This window comes from Panthera onca, chromosome F1 (genome assembly GCF_046562875.1).
Source record: "Panthera onca isolate mPanOnc1 chromosome F1, mPanOnc1 haplotype 2, whole genome shotgun sequence".
NCBI lineage: Eukaryota > Metazoa > Chordata > Mammalia > Carnivora > Felidae > Panthera > Panthera onca.
Genome location: NC_138355.1, coordinates 8,464,798 through 8,482,796, shown reverse-complemented (window position 1 = coordinate 8,482,796; position 17,999 = coordinate 8,464,798). Strand labels below are relative to the sequence as shown.

The 17,999-nt window shown below is 37.8% G+C and overlaps 1 protein-coding gene across 3 annotated transcripts in view; it reads left to right on the top strand.

The window, feature by feature from the left end:
* CATSPERE (catsper channel auxiliary subunit epsilon) overlaps nucleotides 1-17,999 on the top strand; it is a 192,117-nt gene that overhangs the window by 13,388 nt on the left and 160,730 nt on the right. For all 3 annotated transcript variants that reach the window (XR_013553113.2, XM_078440779.2, XM_078440780.2), the window contains exons 3-5: nucleotides 14,241-14,314; nucleotides 14,852-14,921; nucleotides 16,985-17,055. Coding sequence is in view for 2 of the 3 variants with exons in the window: in XM_078440779.2 (XP_078296905.2) it covers nucleotides 14,241-14,314; nucleotides 14,852-14,921; nucleotides 16,985-17,055 (215 nt within the window). In the remaining variant the exon portion in view is untranslated. The remainder of the gene's footprint in view (nucleotides 1-14,240; nucleotides 14,315-14,851; nucleotides 14,922-16,984; nucleotides 17,056-17,999) is intronic.

Sequence of the window (17,999 nt, the reverse complement as noted above, 5' to 3'; positions counted from 1 at the left end):
AGTTGCATGCTCTAAGGGCGCCTGGGTGGCTCAGACAGCTGGGCGTCTGACTTCAGCTCAGGTCATGATCTCACCACTCATGAGTTTGAGCCCCGTGTCAGTCTCTGTGCTGACAGCTCAGAGCCTGGAGCCTGCTTTGGATTCTGTGTCTCCCTCTCTCTCTGCACCCACCCCCTCTCCTTCAAAAATAAATAAACATTTTTAAAAAGGCAACCCTAAAACTCTTTAAATACATACATACATACATACATACATACATACATACATACCATAGCCAAGGCAATTAGACAAGAAAATGAAATAAAGACATCCACATTGGAAAGGAAAAAAAATAAATTACCTCTATTTGCAGATGACATGATTAATATAAAAACCCCTAATGAATCCACTAAAAAATTATTAAAACTACTGAGTTTAGTAATTTCATATGGAAATTCACTTGGAATTTCACAGGGAAATTCAAGAAAAAAAGAATAGACAAGACATTTTTGAAAAAGAACAATGTTGGAAGACTCACAGTTCCTGACTTTAAAACTTAACTATAAAGCTGCAGCAATTGAGGGGTGCCTGGGTGGCTCAGTTGGTTGAGCATCTGACTCTTGGTTTTGGCTCAGGTCATGACCTCATGGTTCATGGGTTCGAGCCCCACATCTCTCTCTACACTGACAGAGCCTGCTTTTTTTCTTCTTTACTTATTCCACTTATAGTCTCTTAGTTTTTCTGCCTTTCTTCAATGCCTTTTTTTCAGTTTTTATTCACATATAATTTCCCACCAGTAACTTTTAATTTAATCTTCATTTCCCTTATCATCATCTATTTCATGTGCTGGTTTAGTCAACTCTTATTTCTATTTGTGTTTCATTTTCTGTTCCTAGCTTATGAATTTACTTTATTTCAATTCCAGTATAGTGTTATATTTCAGTTTCAGGTGTACAACATAGTGATTCACCTACTCAATGAATTTATAACTCAAGATTTTTCTTTCTCATCACCAAATGCTTGTTTGATATTTAATTCAGTTAAATATCAGTTTGCAGTTTTCTTCTGCTTTTTGTTTGTTTGTTTTTTTAAGGGAATTTAATGAACTGAAATGTTTTTATTTTTACTTTCTATTCTCCTATAGTAGCTTTTTATAGGTAAAGTCTGATTATATCTTTGAATTTTATGGACAGTTTGGCAGCCTAAGTTGGTTTGAAACATTCCTAGATAAACTTCTCTCATTGTAGCAAAGTGCAGTTTCTTTAACTGATGACTTTTTGTTGGTAGTGTTGCATTTTCTTGGTTGTTTGGTTTGGTTTTTTGACTCACCTGATCCTAAACTTCCCCTCTTGATTCTTCCCTTCACCACTTACTCTCCGAAGGGTGTTTCCCTTTCCTGTATCTTCTCTCCTGAAGTGACACTTTTCTGAGGGTCTCACGTGCTTTTAATTCCTGTCCTCATAGTTCTGTGGTCTCCCAGGAGGTTTTCTCCTATTATATTTTTGCACCTAGGGAGTGCTTTCTCTCTCTGTGGGTGACTTGAATTCAATCTTAACCTTTTGTTTCCTGTCTTTTCCCTGCAGTGTTTCAGAAGCCTCCTCACTCTCCGCAATGGATTATGATAGGAGCTTGAGTGAGAGCTCTGCTGAAGATAGTTGATTTTGCTACTTACAGATCTACTTGACATTTATAGTATGCTTTGTCTTCTTGCTTTGCTGTAATGTAGACTTTTCTGGGTTTTATTTGTTGATCTGTGTGTTTTTTGGGAAATGTGCGGAGAGAGTCAAACTTATGTGGCCACCATTACCTGGGCTAACCATAATCCCCCCCACCCCTCATGTTTTGATATACTGTCAGATTACAGGAATTAGCAACTATATCCTTTTTTTATACCCACCATGCAGAGACATGGTTCGGCAAAAACTTCTCATGTAATACTTAGCCTCAGTCCTTGTGCTGATGTCTCCGCAGTCATTTTGATGGCCTGAAGCTCTTCTTCTAGCAGAGTCTTGAGGAAGGGCTCATAAGAGTAATATTACCTGAATTACTTTATGGTCATAAGAGCTTATTTATGGATTTGATATCTAAAAGTTGGTGTATCTGGATATAAAAATTATTGGCTTCTGTTTTATTTCTGTTACTTTGTTTTCTCTGACATAAAGTGTTGCTTCCAAAACATCTGGTGAAAATATGATTTGCTTTCCTTTATGAATAATATGTATGTTGGTTGTTGTTCTGGTTGTTCTTGTTGTTTTGGTCACAATCCCCAAACTGTTTCTTTTTAACCCCAGTGCTTTTATTAATATAGCTCCTGGTTGTTTTTATTTTTTAAATCATTCGTAATTGTTTTTCATAGATATGAGCTGTGCCTTTTTAATATGTTGTTTCAAGTTATTTTATTTCACATATTACTCTTGACTTAGAGTTAGTGTTGATGTTACTGTTATGTTCCAAACATCTTGGTTTTCTTCTTCAGGATCTCCCAACTATACATACATTGGATTTTCTTTGCCTATCTTTTATATTTGCCACTTATTCTTGAATTACTTTTTATCTCTTTTGTTCTTAAAAAGCTGTTCATCTCAAGGCCTTATCTATTGCTTATTCACAGTTGTGTTTTTTCTAAACACATTTGGTTTATTTCTGAAATGACTTTTTCTTTTATTTCTATATTTTTCCTGAGTTCTAGCTTATTTATGAATTTCAAATTCTGATTTATACTTTTCTTTCATAACTTCTATCATTTCCTTATTTTGCCTCATTTTGAAATAGTAGATGTATCAGCCAGTGTTCTCACAGAGAAACAGAACCATTTTAGAATTTATACATACTTATGTTAAGAGATTTATTTTAGGGAACTGGCTCCTGTGACTGTGGGAACTTGCAACTCTGAAATCTTTAGGTCAGGCCAGCAAGCTGGAAATTCAGTCAAGAGTTAATGCTGCAGTGTTGAAGCAGAATTTCTTCTCCAGGAAACCTCCATTTTTTTCTGAAGGTTTCCAACTGATGGAAGAGGCCCCATCCACATTATTAAAGGCATTCTCTTTTACTTAAAGTCAACTGACTATAGATATAAGCCACATCTATAAAATATCTTCACAGATAAACCTAGGTTTGATTAAATAACTGTGTACTGTAATCTAGCCAAGTTGATACATAAGGCTAACACTCATATTAAGTTATAGCGTTCATTTATACATTGTGTATGTTCTTACAATTATTCTGCCTCATATTTTCTTTTTCGTGTAATAACTATGTGAAATTAGACTGTGATCCTTTTTCTGTTGCTTTTTTTTTTTTTTTTACATGAACTTAATTTTCCTGATCTTTAAGGAGGGTGGGTCAAAATAACTTTTCTAACTTCATGGCTGTAGAGTTACCTCTTCTGTTGTTTTGTAAAGTATCCCAAAAATGAGGCTAATACTTTCTGAGATCTCCAGATTCTATTTCCCTCTCTCATTTATCTGTAGCTTCTCTTTCCTTTGTCTTTATTGTCCCTTTCCAACTCTATTGGGATTCTTTTCCCTGTATTTTTCATTACAGATCCTTGTCCTAGAAGGTATCTTTGGGTCCTTGGTTTAGGGTTCGTAGGTCCTAGCTTCTCGTGCTCTTTCAGACATTATCATGGACTTCATGGACTTACTTAAAAATGGAAAGTGCAACAACCCCTCTGGTTAGAGTTGCTATCCTCGAAATGTCCCGCCGTGGTTTCCACTGAATACCTATCACTGATTTAGGTGGTTCTTCCCTTCTAAGGTCTACCATATTTGCTTTCTTTTGCTTCCTTATGCTCATACATGTGAGTCTGGTTGTTTTAGCTGGTTTGTTCTAACCCACTTATATTTGGGGATTTTGACGGATACTTTGTCACCAAGTTTTATTATTGGCATTGTCCAGTGTTGTTTGTTTTATTGGTACTATCCTAATTGTTCTCTCTCTGCTTATAAGGAAATTTGGGTAGATTGAAAAACTACATCACCACTAACCCTTCACAATTTGTTTTCTTTTTTAAACTCTTCTTTTTCCCTCTTTTTAAATAGCCTTCCTTCTACTATTTTGGGTTTTCTCTGTTGTTATTTTATTAGCATCTTCTGAAAACAGAGTTTATTCACTTTCAAACTACCTTATTTCTTTTGTATATATTGAAGGATATAAATTTCATTTTAGGAGTTATTTATACTATATGCTACATTTTGATAACATTGAATGCTTTTATTGTTTATTTATACATATTTTGTAATTTCCTTTGTGATTCCTCCTTTACTCCATGAATCACTCAGAAGTAAAGTTTGGGCTTTCTATTTTAAGAATTATATGTATCCTAAGATTTTCTTCTATCTTTATGAGAAATTCTAATTTTATTTCATTAGTATCAAAAGCATAGTAATAGTATGTGTGATAACAATTCTTTGAGATTGGCTAAGACTAATTTTGTAAATAAGGTCAATTTTGATTAAATGTTCTATGTAAGATTGGAAAGAATATGTTTTATATTGGTAAATTTTAGGAAGTGTGTGTGTGTGTGTGTGTGTGTGTGTGTATCTTTTACAGGTTTATCTGTAGTTTGAGAAAAGTGTATCAAAAATATACCACAGTATTTGTGACTTTTAAATTTTTTCCTAGTAATTCTATCAAATTTTGCTTTATATAATCTACAGGTTTAAGGCAATCTCTATCGAATGCCAACACCATTTTTCACAAAACTAGAACAAATAATACTAAAATTTGTATAGAACTACAAAAGACCCCAAGTAGCCAAAGTGATGTTGAGAAAGAACAAAACTGGAGGTATTACAATCCCAGATATCAAGCTACACTACAAAGCTGTAGTAATCAAAACAGTATGGTACTGGCACAAAAATAGACATAAAGATCAATGGAACAGAATAGAAAAGCCAGGAATAAACCAATTAATCTATGACAAAGGAGGCAAGATTATACAGTGGGGAAAAGGTAGTGTCTTCAACAAATGGTGCTGGGAAAACTGGGCAGCAACATGCAGAAGAATGAAATGGGACCACTTTCTTATACCACATATAAAAATAAGCTCATAATGGATTAGAGACCTAAATGTGGGACCTAAAACCATAAAAATTCTAGAAGAGATCACAGGCAGTAATGTCTCTGACATCAGCCACAGCAACATGTTTCTAGATATGTCTCCTAAGGTAAGGAAAACAAAAGCAAAAATAAACTATGGGAACTCTATCAGAATACAAAGCCTTTGCACAGCACAGAAAACAATCAACAAAACAAAAAGACAACCTACTAAATGAGAGAAGATATTTGCAAAAGATATATCTGATAAGGGGTTAATATCCAAAACATATAAAGAGCTTATACAATTCAATACACACACACACACACACACACACACAATCCAATCTAAAAATGGGCAGAAGACCTGAATAGACTTTTTTTCCAAAGACCTACAGATGGCCAACAGAGATGTGAAAAGATGTTCAACATCACTCATCATCAGGGAAATGCAAATCAAAACCACGATGAGCTATCACCTCACACCTGTCAGAATGGCTAAAATAAAAAACACAACAAACAACAAAAGCGGGTGAGAATGTATAGAAATAGGAACCCTTGTATACTGTTGGTGGGAATGCAAACTGGTTCAGCCACTATGGAAAAGAGTATGGAGATACTTTAAAAAATTAAAAACAGAAATACCATATGATCCAATAATTCTACTACTGGGTATTTATCCAAAGAAAATGAAAACACTAATTCAAAAAGATGTATGCATCCCTATGTTTATTGAAGCATTATTTACAACAGCTAAGATACAGAAGCAACCTAAGTATCTATCAATAGATCAATGGATAATGAAGATTGCTTATCAGTAGATGAATGGATAAGGAATACACACACACACACACACACATACGCACACACAAACACAAACACACACACACAGGATTACACAGTCATACAAAAGGATGAGATCATGCCATTTGAAACAACATGGGTGGGCCTAGAAGGTATGTTAAAGTGAAATAAGTCAGATTGAGAAATAAGTCATAGGATTTCAGTCATATGTAGAATCTCAAGAAACAACGACAGCAACAACAAAGAATAAACAAAACACAGAATCAGACCTATAAATACATAAGACAAAATTATGGTTGCCAGAGGGAAGGTTGGCAGGCCGGGCAAAATGAGTACAGGGGAGTGGGAGATACAGGCTTCTAGTTATGAAATGAATGAGTCAGAGGAATGAGACACAGTATAAGGACTTTGTCAATGATATTGTAATAGCAGTATATGGAGACAGATGGTGGCTACACTTGTGGTGAATGGAGCATTAATGTAAGAACTTGTGGAATTGCTATGCTGTATACCTCAAACTAATGTAACATTGTGTGTCAACTAAAATTTAAACATTTTTTTCTTTACGTATTTCAGGGTTATGTTATGTCTTCTGGTGATTTTTTTCTCTTTTTTCTTATACACTGTCACTGATCCTATCATTTCAAACTTATGACATAGTTGGTATCATAATCCCCTTTTTACAAGCAAAGACACTGATACACTCTTTGCACACGTATATCTACATGAAATGTGTACACATTATAAAACTGTTACTCTAAAGGTGAAATGATGTCCCAACGCTGGCTGAAGTAGACCAATGTTGAGACTGAGACTGATGATATTAGGATGTGGATCAGTATCCTTCAAAAGAGGAAAGAAAGAACTTATAAATGAAAGAATGTGAAGCAGAAAAAAAAAGAAATAAGGAAAATGTGACTGATGAAAGTGATAGTGACAGTCAGTGATCCATGAATAGTAGGACCTCAGAATTCACCATGCCTTGTTTTTAAGTGTAGGATCTTGTCTCATCCATTTTTCTTTATCCTCAGAATCTGCTGGAGTACAATCACCTGCCAGACACTTGAGAGATTATTATTATTATTATTATTATTATTATTATTATTATTTTACTACAAAAATTTTAATGCCTATTTATTTTTTAGAGAGAGGGACAGAATTGAGTAGGGGAGGGGCAGAGAGAGAGGGAGATACAGACTCCGAAGCAGACTCCAGGCTCGGAGCTGTCAGCACAGAGCCCAATGTGGGGCTCAAACCCACAAGCTGTGAGATCCTGACCTGAACCAATGTCAGATGCTTAACTGACTGAGCCACCTATAGGTGGCACAATAATAGGTGCCCCTATTATTAATATTTTAAGTGTTTATTTATTTTTTAGGGAGAGAGAGCAGGGGAGGGGCAGAGAGAAAGGGGGACAGAGAATCCCAAGCAGGCTCTGCGCTGACAGCAGAGATCCCAATGCGGGGCTGTAACTCACAAACCACAAGACCATGACCTATGCCGAAGCTAGCCCCTCAACCAACTGAGCCACCCAGGTGCGCTGATTATTTTTGAAGTAAAATAAGAATCTTATAGCGTTCTTTTATTAATTTATTTTCAAGTTAGTTAACATACATTGTAGACTTGGCTTCAGGAGTAAAACCCAGTGATTCATCTTTTACGTATGACACCCAGTGTTCATCCCAAAAAGTGCCCTCCTTAATGCCCGTCACCCATTTAATCCACCCCCAACCCCCACTCCAGCAACCCTCAGATTGTTCTCTGTATTCAAGAGTGTCTTATGGTTTGCTTCCCTTTATGTTTATCTTATTTTTCCTTCCCTTCCCCTATGTTCATCTGTTGAGTTTTTCAAATTCCACATGAGTGAAATCATATGATATCTGTCTTTCTCTGACTTAATTTGCTTAGCATAATACCCTCTAGTTCCATCCACATTGTTGCAAATGGCAGGATTTCATTCTTTCTCATCATCAGGCAGTATTCCATTCTTCATCCATTCATCAGTTGATGAACATTTGGGCTCTTTGCATAATTTGGTTATTGTTGTTGATAGCACTGCTATAAACATTGGGTGCATGTACCCCTTCGAATCAGCACTCCTGTATCCTTTGGAAAAATTCTGGTAGTGCAATTGCTGGTTCTATTTTTTAATTTTTTGAAGAACCTCCATACTGTATTCCAGAGTGGATGCACTGGGTCGCATTCCCACCAACAGTGCAAAAGGGTTCCCCTTTCTCCACATCCTTGTTGTTTCGTGAGTTGTTAATTTTGGCCACTTTGACTGATGTGAGGTGGTATCTCACTGTGGTTTTGATTTGTATTTCCCTGATGATGAAGGATGTTGAACATCTTTTCACCCCTTTGCTGTGCAGAAGCTTTTTATCTTGATGAGGTACCAATAGTTCATTTTTGCTTTTATTTCCCTTGCCTCCTGAGACATGTCAAGTAAGAAGTTGCTGTGGCTGAGATCAAAGAGGTTGGTGCCTGTTTTCTCCTGTGGGATTTTGATGGTTTCCTGTCTCACATTTAGGTCTTTTATCCACTTTGAATTTATTTTTGTATATGGTGTAAGAAAGTGATTTAGTTTCATTCACCTTCATGTTGTTGTCCAGTTCCCCCAGCACCATTTGCTAAATAAAGATAGTGTCTTTTTCCATTGGATACTCTTTCCTGCTATGTAGAAGATTAGTTGGCCATACATTTGAGGGTCCATTTCTGAGCTCTCTATTCTATTCCACTGACCTATATGTCTGTTTTTGTGCCAATACCATACTGTCTTGATGATTACAGCTTTGTAATACATCTTGAAGTCCAGGGTTGTGATGCCTCCAGCTTTGGTTTTCTTTCTCAACATTACTCGGGCTATTAAGGGTCTTTTGTGGTTCCACACAAATTTTAGGATTGTTTGTTCTAGCTCTGAGAAGAATGCCGGTGCAATTTTGATTGGGATTGCATTGAATGTATAGATTGCTTTGGGTAGCACCAGCATTTTAACAATATTTGTTTTTCCAACCCATGAGCACAGAATGTTTTTCCATTTCTTTGTGTCTTCTTCAGTTTCTTTCATAGCTTTCTGTGGTTTTCAGCATACAGATCTTTTACTTCTTTGGTTAGGTTTATTCCTAGATATTTTATGGGTTTTAGTGCAATTGTAAATGGGATTGATTCCTTGATATCTCTTTCTATTGCTCCATTATCAGTGTATAGAAATGCAACCAATTCCTGTACATTGATTTTATATCCTGAGATTTTGGCGAATTCCTATATCAGCTCCAGCAGTTTTTTGGTGGAGTCTTTCAGATTTTCCAGGTAGAGTACCATGTCATCTGCAAAGAGTGAAAGTTTGACTTCTTCTTTGCCAATTTGGATGACTTTTATCTCGTTTTGTCGTCTGATTGCTGAGGCTAGGACTTCCAACACTACGTTGAACAACAGTGGCAAGAGTGGACATCCCTCTCATATTTCTGATCTTCGGGGGAAAGCTCTCAGGTTTTCTCCACTGAAGATTATATTAGCTGTGGGCCTTTCATATATGGCTTTTATAATGTTAAGGTGTGTTTCTTCTATCCCGACTTTCTTGAGGGTTTTTATCAAGAAACGATGCTGTATTTTGTCAAATGCTTTTTCTGCATCTGTTGACAGGATCATATGGTTCTTATCTTTTCTTCTATTAATGTGGTCTATCATGTTGACTGATTTGTGAATATTGAACCAGCCCTGTAGCCCAGGAATGAATCCCACTTGATTGTGGTGAATAATTCTTTTAATGTACTGTTGAATTCAGTTTGCTAGTATTTGTTGAGAATTTTTGCATCCAGGTTCATCAGGGATACTGGCCTGTGATTCTCCTTTTTAGTGGAGTCTGTCTGTTTTGGGAATCGAGGTAATGCTGGCTTCATAGAATGAGTCTGGAAGCTTTCCTTCCATTTCTATTTGTTAGAACAGTTTGAGAAGAATGGGTATTAACTCTGCCTTAATTGTCTGGTAGAATTCTCCTGGGAAGCCATTCTGGCCAGGAATCATTTTGGGGGAGATTTTTGATAACCGATTCAATTTCTTTGCTGGTTATGGGTCTGTTCAAATTTTCTATTTCTTCCCATTTGAGTCTTGGTAGTGTGTGAGGATCTAGGAATTTGTCCATTTCTTCTAGATTTTCCAGCTTATTGGCACATAATTTTTCATAGTATTGTCTTCTAATTGTTTGTATTTCTGTGGTGTTGGTTGTAATCTCTCCTCTTTCATTTATGATTTCATCTATTTCGGTCCCCTCTCTTTTCTTTTGAGAAGTCTGGCTAGAGGTTTATCATTTTTGTTTATTCTTTCAAAAAACATTCATTGATCTGTTCTACTGTTTGTTTTTTTGTTTGTTTTGACTCTACATTGTTTATTTCTGCTCTAATCTTTATTATTTCCCCTCTTCTGCTGGCTTTGGGCTTTATTTGTTGCTCCTTTTCTAGCTTCTTTAAGTGTAAGGTTAGGTTGTGTATGTGGGACCTTTCTTGCTTCTTGAGATAGTCTTGAATTGCAATGTATTTTACTTTTAGGACTGTCTTTGCTGCATCCTAAAGGATTTGGACTGTCATATTTTCATTTTCATTTGCTTCCATGTATTTTTAAATTTCTTCTTTAATTTCCTAGTTAGCCCCTTCATTCTTAATTAGGATGTTCTTTAACCTCCATGTATTTGGAGGCTTTCCAAAAATTTTTCCTGTGGTTGATCTCAAGTTTCATAGCATTGTGATCTGAAAATATGCATGGTATGATCTCAATCTTTTTTTACCTATTTGAGGGCATTTTCTGACCCAGTATGTGATCTGTTTTGGAGAATGTTCTATGTGTACTCGAGAAGAATGTGTATTCTGCTGCTTAAGATGAAATGTTCTGAATATATCTGTTAAGCCCATTTGGTCCTATGTGTCATTCAGAGCCATTGTTTCCTTATTGATTTTCTGCCTAGATGATCTGTTCCATTATTGTAAGTGGAGTATTAAAGTCTCGTGCAATTATGGTATTATTACCCAAAAGTTTGCTTATGTTTGTGATTAACTGATTTATGTATTTGGGTGTTTCACATTGGGGGCATAAATATTTACAATTGTTAGCTCTTCTTGATGGATAGACCCCTTAATTATGGTATAATGTTTCTTCATCTCTTGTTACAGTGTTTGTTTTAAAATCTAGTTTGTTTGATATAAGTATGGGTACTCTGGCTTTCTTTTGACATCTGTTTGCATGACTGCTGTTTCCTCACCCCCTCACTTTCAAACTTCAGGTGTCCTCTGGTCTAAAATGAGTCTCTGGTAGGCAGAATATAGATGGATCTTGGTTTTTTATCCATTCTGATACCCTGTGTTTTCTGATTGGGGCATTTAGTCCATTTACATTCCAAGTGATTATCGAAAGATATGGATTTAGTGCCATTGTGCTATCTGTAGATTGCATGTTTGTTGTGATGTCTCTGGTTCTTTGTAGTCTTTGCTGCTTTCCACTCACAGAGTCCCCTTTAGGATCTCTTACAGGGCTAGTTTAGTGGTCACAAACTCCTTTAGTTTTTGTTTGTCTGGGAAAGTCTTTATTTCTCCTTCTGTTCTGAATGACAGCCTTGCTGGATAAAGGATTCTTGACTACATATTTTTCCTATTCACTCCCTTCTGGCCTGCCAAGGTTCAGTAGACAGGTCTGCTACCAACCTTATGTGTATTACCTTGTAAGCTAAGGACGTTTTGTCCCTGGCTGCTTTCAGAATTCTCTCTTTATCTTTGTATTTTGCCAGTTTCACTATGCTACGTCGTGGTGTTGACCTGTTTTTGTTGATTCTGAAGGGAGTTCTCTGTGCCTCTGGGACATGGATGCCTGTTTCCTTCCCCAGATTAGGGAAGTTCTCAGCTATAATTTGTTCAAATAAACCTTCCGCCCCTTTCTCTTGCTTTTCTTCTTCTGGAACGCCTATGTGATGGATATTGTTTCATTTCACAATCATTTAGCTCTCGCATTCTCCCCTCGTGATCTAGTAATTTCCTTTCCCTCTTTTTTTTCAGCATCATTTTCCATAATTTTATCTTCCCTTTCACCTACTCTTTCCTCTGCTTCTTCCATCCTTGCTGTCACTGTATCTAGTTTATTTTGCATTTCATTTATAGCATTTCTTAATTCATCATGCCTAGTCCTTAGGTCTTTGATCTCTGCAGCAATAGATTCTCTGTTGTCTTCTATGCTTTCTTCAAGCCCATCTATTAGTCCTATGACTATTATTTTAAATTCTTGTTCAGATATATTGTTAATATCTGTTTTGAGCAATTCTCTAGCTGTGATTTCTTCCCAAATTTTGTTTTGGGGAAGAATTCTTCTGTTTCATCATTTTGGCTAATTTCTGTCTTTTGCATGTTTTAGTAGCTTGTTATGTGTCTGCACCTGTCAGTACTACTATATTAAAAAGGGGTCATTCACTGTTGAGGGCCTGGCACTTCAGGAAGTGTTTTTGGTGTATGTTGCATGCACTCTATTGTGTTTTGGCTGCTCTATCCCACTGGTCAGTCCTCTGTAGAGGCCCTCCTTGCTTGTAGTGCTGGAGTGTTTGGACCTTCCACCAGGTGGGCTTTGATTTGTTTGTTGAAGTAACTGTGGAAAAAAGGAAAGAGGTAGGGGGGAGGCCTGATCCCATAAAAAAAGAAAAATGAAAGGGGAGGAAAGAAGACCAAACAGAGAATCAAAAAACTATAAGGCTTAAATCCAGAGAAAAAGAAAGGAAAATAAAGGAGAAGAGATAGAAAAGATATAAAAAGAATAAAGTAAAAATGCCTGAACAGACTATATATATATTAAGAATTGACCACAAACAATTCAGAAGCTATGAGCCTTATTCCAATATAAAAAAAGTAGAGGGTAAGAAGAAAAAGAGAAGAGAAGAAAAAAAAAGAAAAGAGAAACGAAAAAGACAACCAGACAGGCAAACAACAACAATAACAACAGCAACAAACAGTTGTCTGTTGGTGCCAGGGACAGGTGGCTGTGCTGGTCTGGAGGAGAGGCTGGCTGCATTGGCTCAGTGTCAGTCTTGTTCCAGTAGGTGTGCAGTTACCAGGGGCAGGGTTTGGTGTAAGTGTCCCGCCTCCCCTGGGGGCCGCTGTGCTTCTCTCTGAAGCCCCACTGTGTTGGTGATGGGGAGAAAACTGGCGACACCCCAATCTCTCCTTCCCACGCCAGGTTGTCTCAAACCCCTGTTCAGGCAGCCCTCACAGGATAGCGAGGGCATTCAGCTTGACCTGTTCCTCACGGTTCTCCAGCACCTTCTAGGTGCCCAGTTGGGATTCAAAACCCAATGTCTTAAAGGACCCCCCACACTGCATGGATCCTGTTCTGATGTAGAGCCACTCCACTCTGCTGATAAAAGGCTGATAAAACACTGGGTGCCTGGGTGGCTCAGTCCGTTGGGCTTCTGACTTCGGCTCAGGTCATGGTCTTCCAGTTCTTGGGCTTGAGCCCCACATTGGGCTCTCTCCTGTCAGCACAGACCCGGCTTCGGATCCTCTGTCCCCGCCCCCCCTGCCCCTCCCCTGCTTGTGCTCTCTCTGTCTCAAAATAAATAAATAAACTAAAAAAAAAAAAAGGCCTTTGGCTGGCACCTGCAGGGTCTTTGTCACTGGGGAGGCAATAAACCCTTTTCCCAAAGTACTCTGGAAAGGGGACTGTTTTCCAGTATCCCCCAGAGATCCGTGTACCAGGCTATGCGCTCCAGGGGGAGGTTCCTCCTCCACAGGAGCACCCAGCGGCTCCTGGCTTAGCTTCGGAGAAAGTCGGCGAAAGTCGTGCACTTTTGAAACCTCCGAGTTTCAGCTCCTAAGGCTGTTTGCAAAATAGAAACTGGCACTCTCTGTATTTCTCATTCCCCCATCTGTGGTCTGGAGAGGTTTTCCTTTTGTGCCAACTGAGTACTGACTTTTACAACCCCTCTCTCTTTCACTCCCTTTTGTCTCTGCACAGAAAGGGTTCCCTCCCTTCCATGCCTCTGCCATTTTCTCTCCACCACTCCATATACATGCACCTCCATCCCACCACGCTGCCTCTCTCTGTCCCTGGAGGTTCTTCTGGCACTCTGCAGATCCATTTCTTGGGTGGTCCAAGTGATCTCTCCTCAATACAGCTGTGTTTGAGGGACCAGGCAATCCCAGTCCCCCTACTTCCCTGTCGTCTCAACTCCACAAAGAAGCTTAGAGTTTTTAAGGGAGACTACTGAAGTGTCTTGGAAAAGCTACATTGCCTTTCCTTTGTCGTATTACTTTGTACAATTTTAAAGCAATAAAATGTTTAGTCATTCTTTCTTTCAATGATAAGGACACAGAAAATTCAACCCTGCCTCTGAATACTGAGGTAAAAATTCTGGGGCAGACTTTTTGTTTGAACTATTGTACCTTCTTTTTTAGATTACGTTAGAGTATGAAGGAACATCATTTCTTGAGTGGAGTGTGCCAGGAACTTGTTCAGTGAAAAATAAAAGGTAAGATTTTTGCTGCTGATGTCAATATAATGTGTGTATTTACCCATAAAAAAGTATTCATATAGTGCAGACAGTCAGATTTAAGGTGGTGATTGAATGTAAATTTCTTCCCATTAAATAGATGTGAGAAGAAAGACAAGATCTCTTTGAAAATAGGATATGGGGTGCCTGGGTGATTCAGTCTGTTAAGCATCCAACTTCGGCTCAGGTCATGATCTCAAGGTTCATGGGTTTGAGCCCCGCACTGGGCTCTGTGCTGACAGCTCAGAGCCTGGAGCCTGCTTCGGATTCTGTGTCTCCCTCTTTCTCTGCTCAACCTCTCTCTCTCTCTCTCTCTCTCCCTCTGTCTCTTTCGCTGTCTCTCAAAAATGAATAAACATTAAAAAAATTTTTTTAAAGAAAATAGTATAAAAGTAAAATATGCTGTATGTTTTATTTTTCTTATTAGCATACAATTAATGTTTTTAGGCTTAAAAAGTAGGGAATTTTTCCTAACCTTGTATGCTTATTTATCTTTCTGTTCTTTTTAAATACTAGCTCACCGAGGACAGAGCTGCGTTGTTCTTCTCCTGGTGTTCAGACTATAAGACCAATTGTTGTGGGCCCAGTAAGTTGATTTTAATGATAACTTATTAAATCTTGAGTAATTATCTCTGTTACACTTTATTTCCCATATTTTGAGCTTTCAACCTAATTTAATCTGTTTTAAATAGTATGTGTTAATCATAGATAAGAGGTATTTTTAAATTATTATCAATAGGGCATTAACTTCCAGATATATCTCATAGAAAATGATGTTATGAAATGGTATGTGATTTTACCTTAGCCTTTTTGTCAATAAGTATGTGAAAGCCTCAGTTACCACCTTCCTGGTAACAATACTCCCCAATGAGTGGGTCTCACATCATATACTTTTATAACAATTCCCTGGATTAAAAGCCATTTCTAGCAAGTTTGTTTTTACTATATTTTCTTCAATTCGAGAAAGCATTTGCGAGTGCAAATACATAAGAATGATGTTGAATCCTCTCTGGGTTACAAAAAAAAAGAAAAAGTTAAGCATCAAAAACATCAACTCTCTACTAATTAGTAACAGGTACCGGCCAGGCATTCGTAGCTGATATTCCCACGCAAGTGTGTCTAAAGCCACTGCCATAGAGACTGCGTGTGACAAAATTTGACTATATTTTGGGGCTTATGCCTTCTTCTTGATTTCTAATCTTTATTTTCAGAGAACAAGTAGAGTGATGCAGGAGAGGCCAAATGAATATTAATTCATTTTTTCAAAACTCGTAGATTGAAAAGTATTTCAACTTGAGGTTTTTGAGTTTATGAATATTTACCAGTTTCATGGACACAATTCTGAGGAAGTAAAGGCTTACTCCTTTTCCTTTTGTTGTGTGTTAGAAGCCCAAATGTGCAATGTTACATACACACAAATACATGCATAGAGAAGAGTATCTTTGTCGTTTACGGATAGTGCCATCAGATCTTATAACCTTCAAGGATGTACACGTGACTTTAGAAATACATTCAAAAACACTCAGATATAACAATCCAAAATGTCTCCAGGCATTGCCAGTGTACCCTGGTGAGCAAAATCATCTCTGATTCAGAACCATCATGGAAGAAAATGAATTGAATTGCATTTCAGTGAGTAAGACTGTCCAGGAAAACTCACTATTTTCCTTTATACACTCACAGAGAACATTCTGTTACCACATGAAGTATAAGGGGTTGGTTTCCATACTGACTAATTCTCTGATACCAGCTGACTGTCTTACAATTCTAAGTTCTGGCATTTTCTACATGGAGTTAACTTCCCATCCACAAGGTTAAGGGCTCAGTCCCACAAGACTGCTCCGCTTCGGATGTCAACTGCAAGTCCCAGTTTGTCACGTGTACTCATGACTGACTGTCCATAAATCCAGGTTCCCGCAACCTTCTCCTCAGGGTCAATAATTTGCTAGAACAGCTTGCAGGACTCAGGGAAATGCATTTATCAGTTATAATAAAAGATATGATAAAGGATACAGATGAACAGCCAGAGAAGAGCCACATAAGGCAAAGTCTGGAAGGGCCCTGCGCACAGGAGCTTCTGACCCCATGGAGCTGGGTTGTGTCACCCTGCCAGCACATGGACATGTTTACCAACCTGATTTTTATGGGGCTTCATCGCATAGGCATGATTGATCATTAACTCATTTTCTAGTCCTTCTCCCCCCTCCAAAGGGTGGGAGGTTGAGGTAAAAGTTCCAAGCTTCTAATCATGGCTTGGGCTTTCTAGTGACCAGTTCCCATCCTGGATCCCACCCCGAGTCGCCTCATTAGAACAAAAGGGATTGAGGATCTCTGTGTCAGACCCTCCCATCATTCAGGAGATTATAAGAGTTGTAGGAGCTCTGCATCAGGAACTGCGGTCAAAGACCAAAGATTAGCAGGAACTGGGTGCAAAGACCAATACATAACAAATTTGTCACTCATGATAGTGAATTTGTAATTACAGAGAATAGCTACAGAATTGAACTAGTATTACATGAATATTTGTTAGTTCTATTCCAAAATTTGTTCATTATACTTCCTCTCATCTTAGATCACTAATTTAGTGCCTCTGTGACTTTTCTGCCTGTATCCAAATTTGTATTTAAAGCTACCTTAATTTCCTTTTAGGATTCAGAAGAAGAACGCAATTTGTCTGTGCAAAGTTCTCATATCTGCTTCCTGTGGTATTATAGAGTTATGTAAGTGAGGCAATGTTGAATACAAAGATAATTAATGCTTTTTAAGAATAATTAGATTTAACTTTTAATTAACCACAGATGGATTATCTACATTATACTTTTCACATAAGCTTGCACTCACCAATCAAGATATCCTCAAATAAAATGCCAAACTAATATTGGGAAACAAACAATAAAAATAACAATAGCAACCACTATTTGAACATATATTTCTAATGTTCGTACTTGATGTAAATTATCTCTCTCACTTTTTATAACAAACAGAAATGCAGGTATTGTTATCTTTATTTTATAAATGAGGACATATAAGCTTGGGTAGGTTAAATAACTCAGATAATAATACACAGCTACTAATAACTAGCATTGGGATTTGACACTGGTTTTTCAGACTACAGGGCTCTTTTAATTCCATTATATACATAGTTTCTCCAACCCATATTAACATGAGAGTGAATGAAAATAACTAAAAAGAGAAAACTGGCACAGGAGAAAATAATTAACTGCATTAGAAAATCATCTGATAAGTTAAAACCATCAATGAATCAGAATATTTTTCAGTGCAACAGTCAAGGCAATACCCTAAGCCCTGAATAGGATACAGGGAACTGCCTTATGTGGCCCCTGCTCCCCAGAGGACTCAACAGCCTCGCATTTCATTGGCCACAGGGATTACTTGAGGACTGACACATGACCCAGGCAGTCGCCGGCAGAATACTCGTGTCTTCTGTAAAGCGGAAGTGGTTGTTGCCGATAGTTGTCTTGGTTCACGTGGTCCCTTAGAAGTCAGATGGTTCTGCAGTGTACATGAAATTTTTGGACTAGAAGCCCTGATAACTAGATTTTAGCAAGCCCTTCAAGGAGTGCACGTTCCATTCCTCTCAGAAATACTGCCACCTTCCCAGACTCTTACCAAGAAGCAAGGATGGAGTCTCTGCTACTCCTGA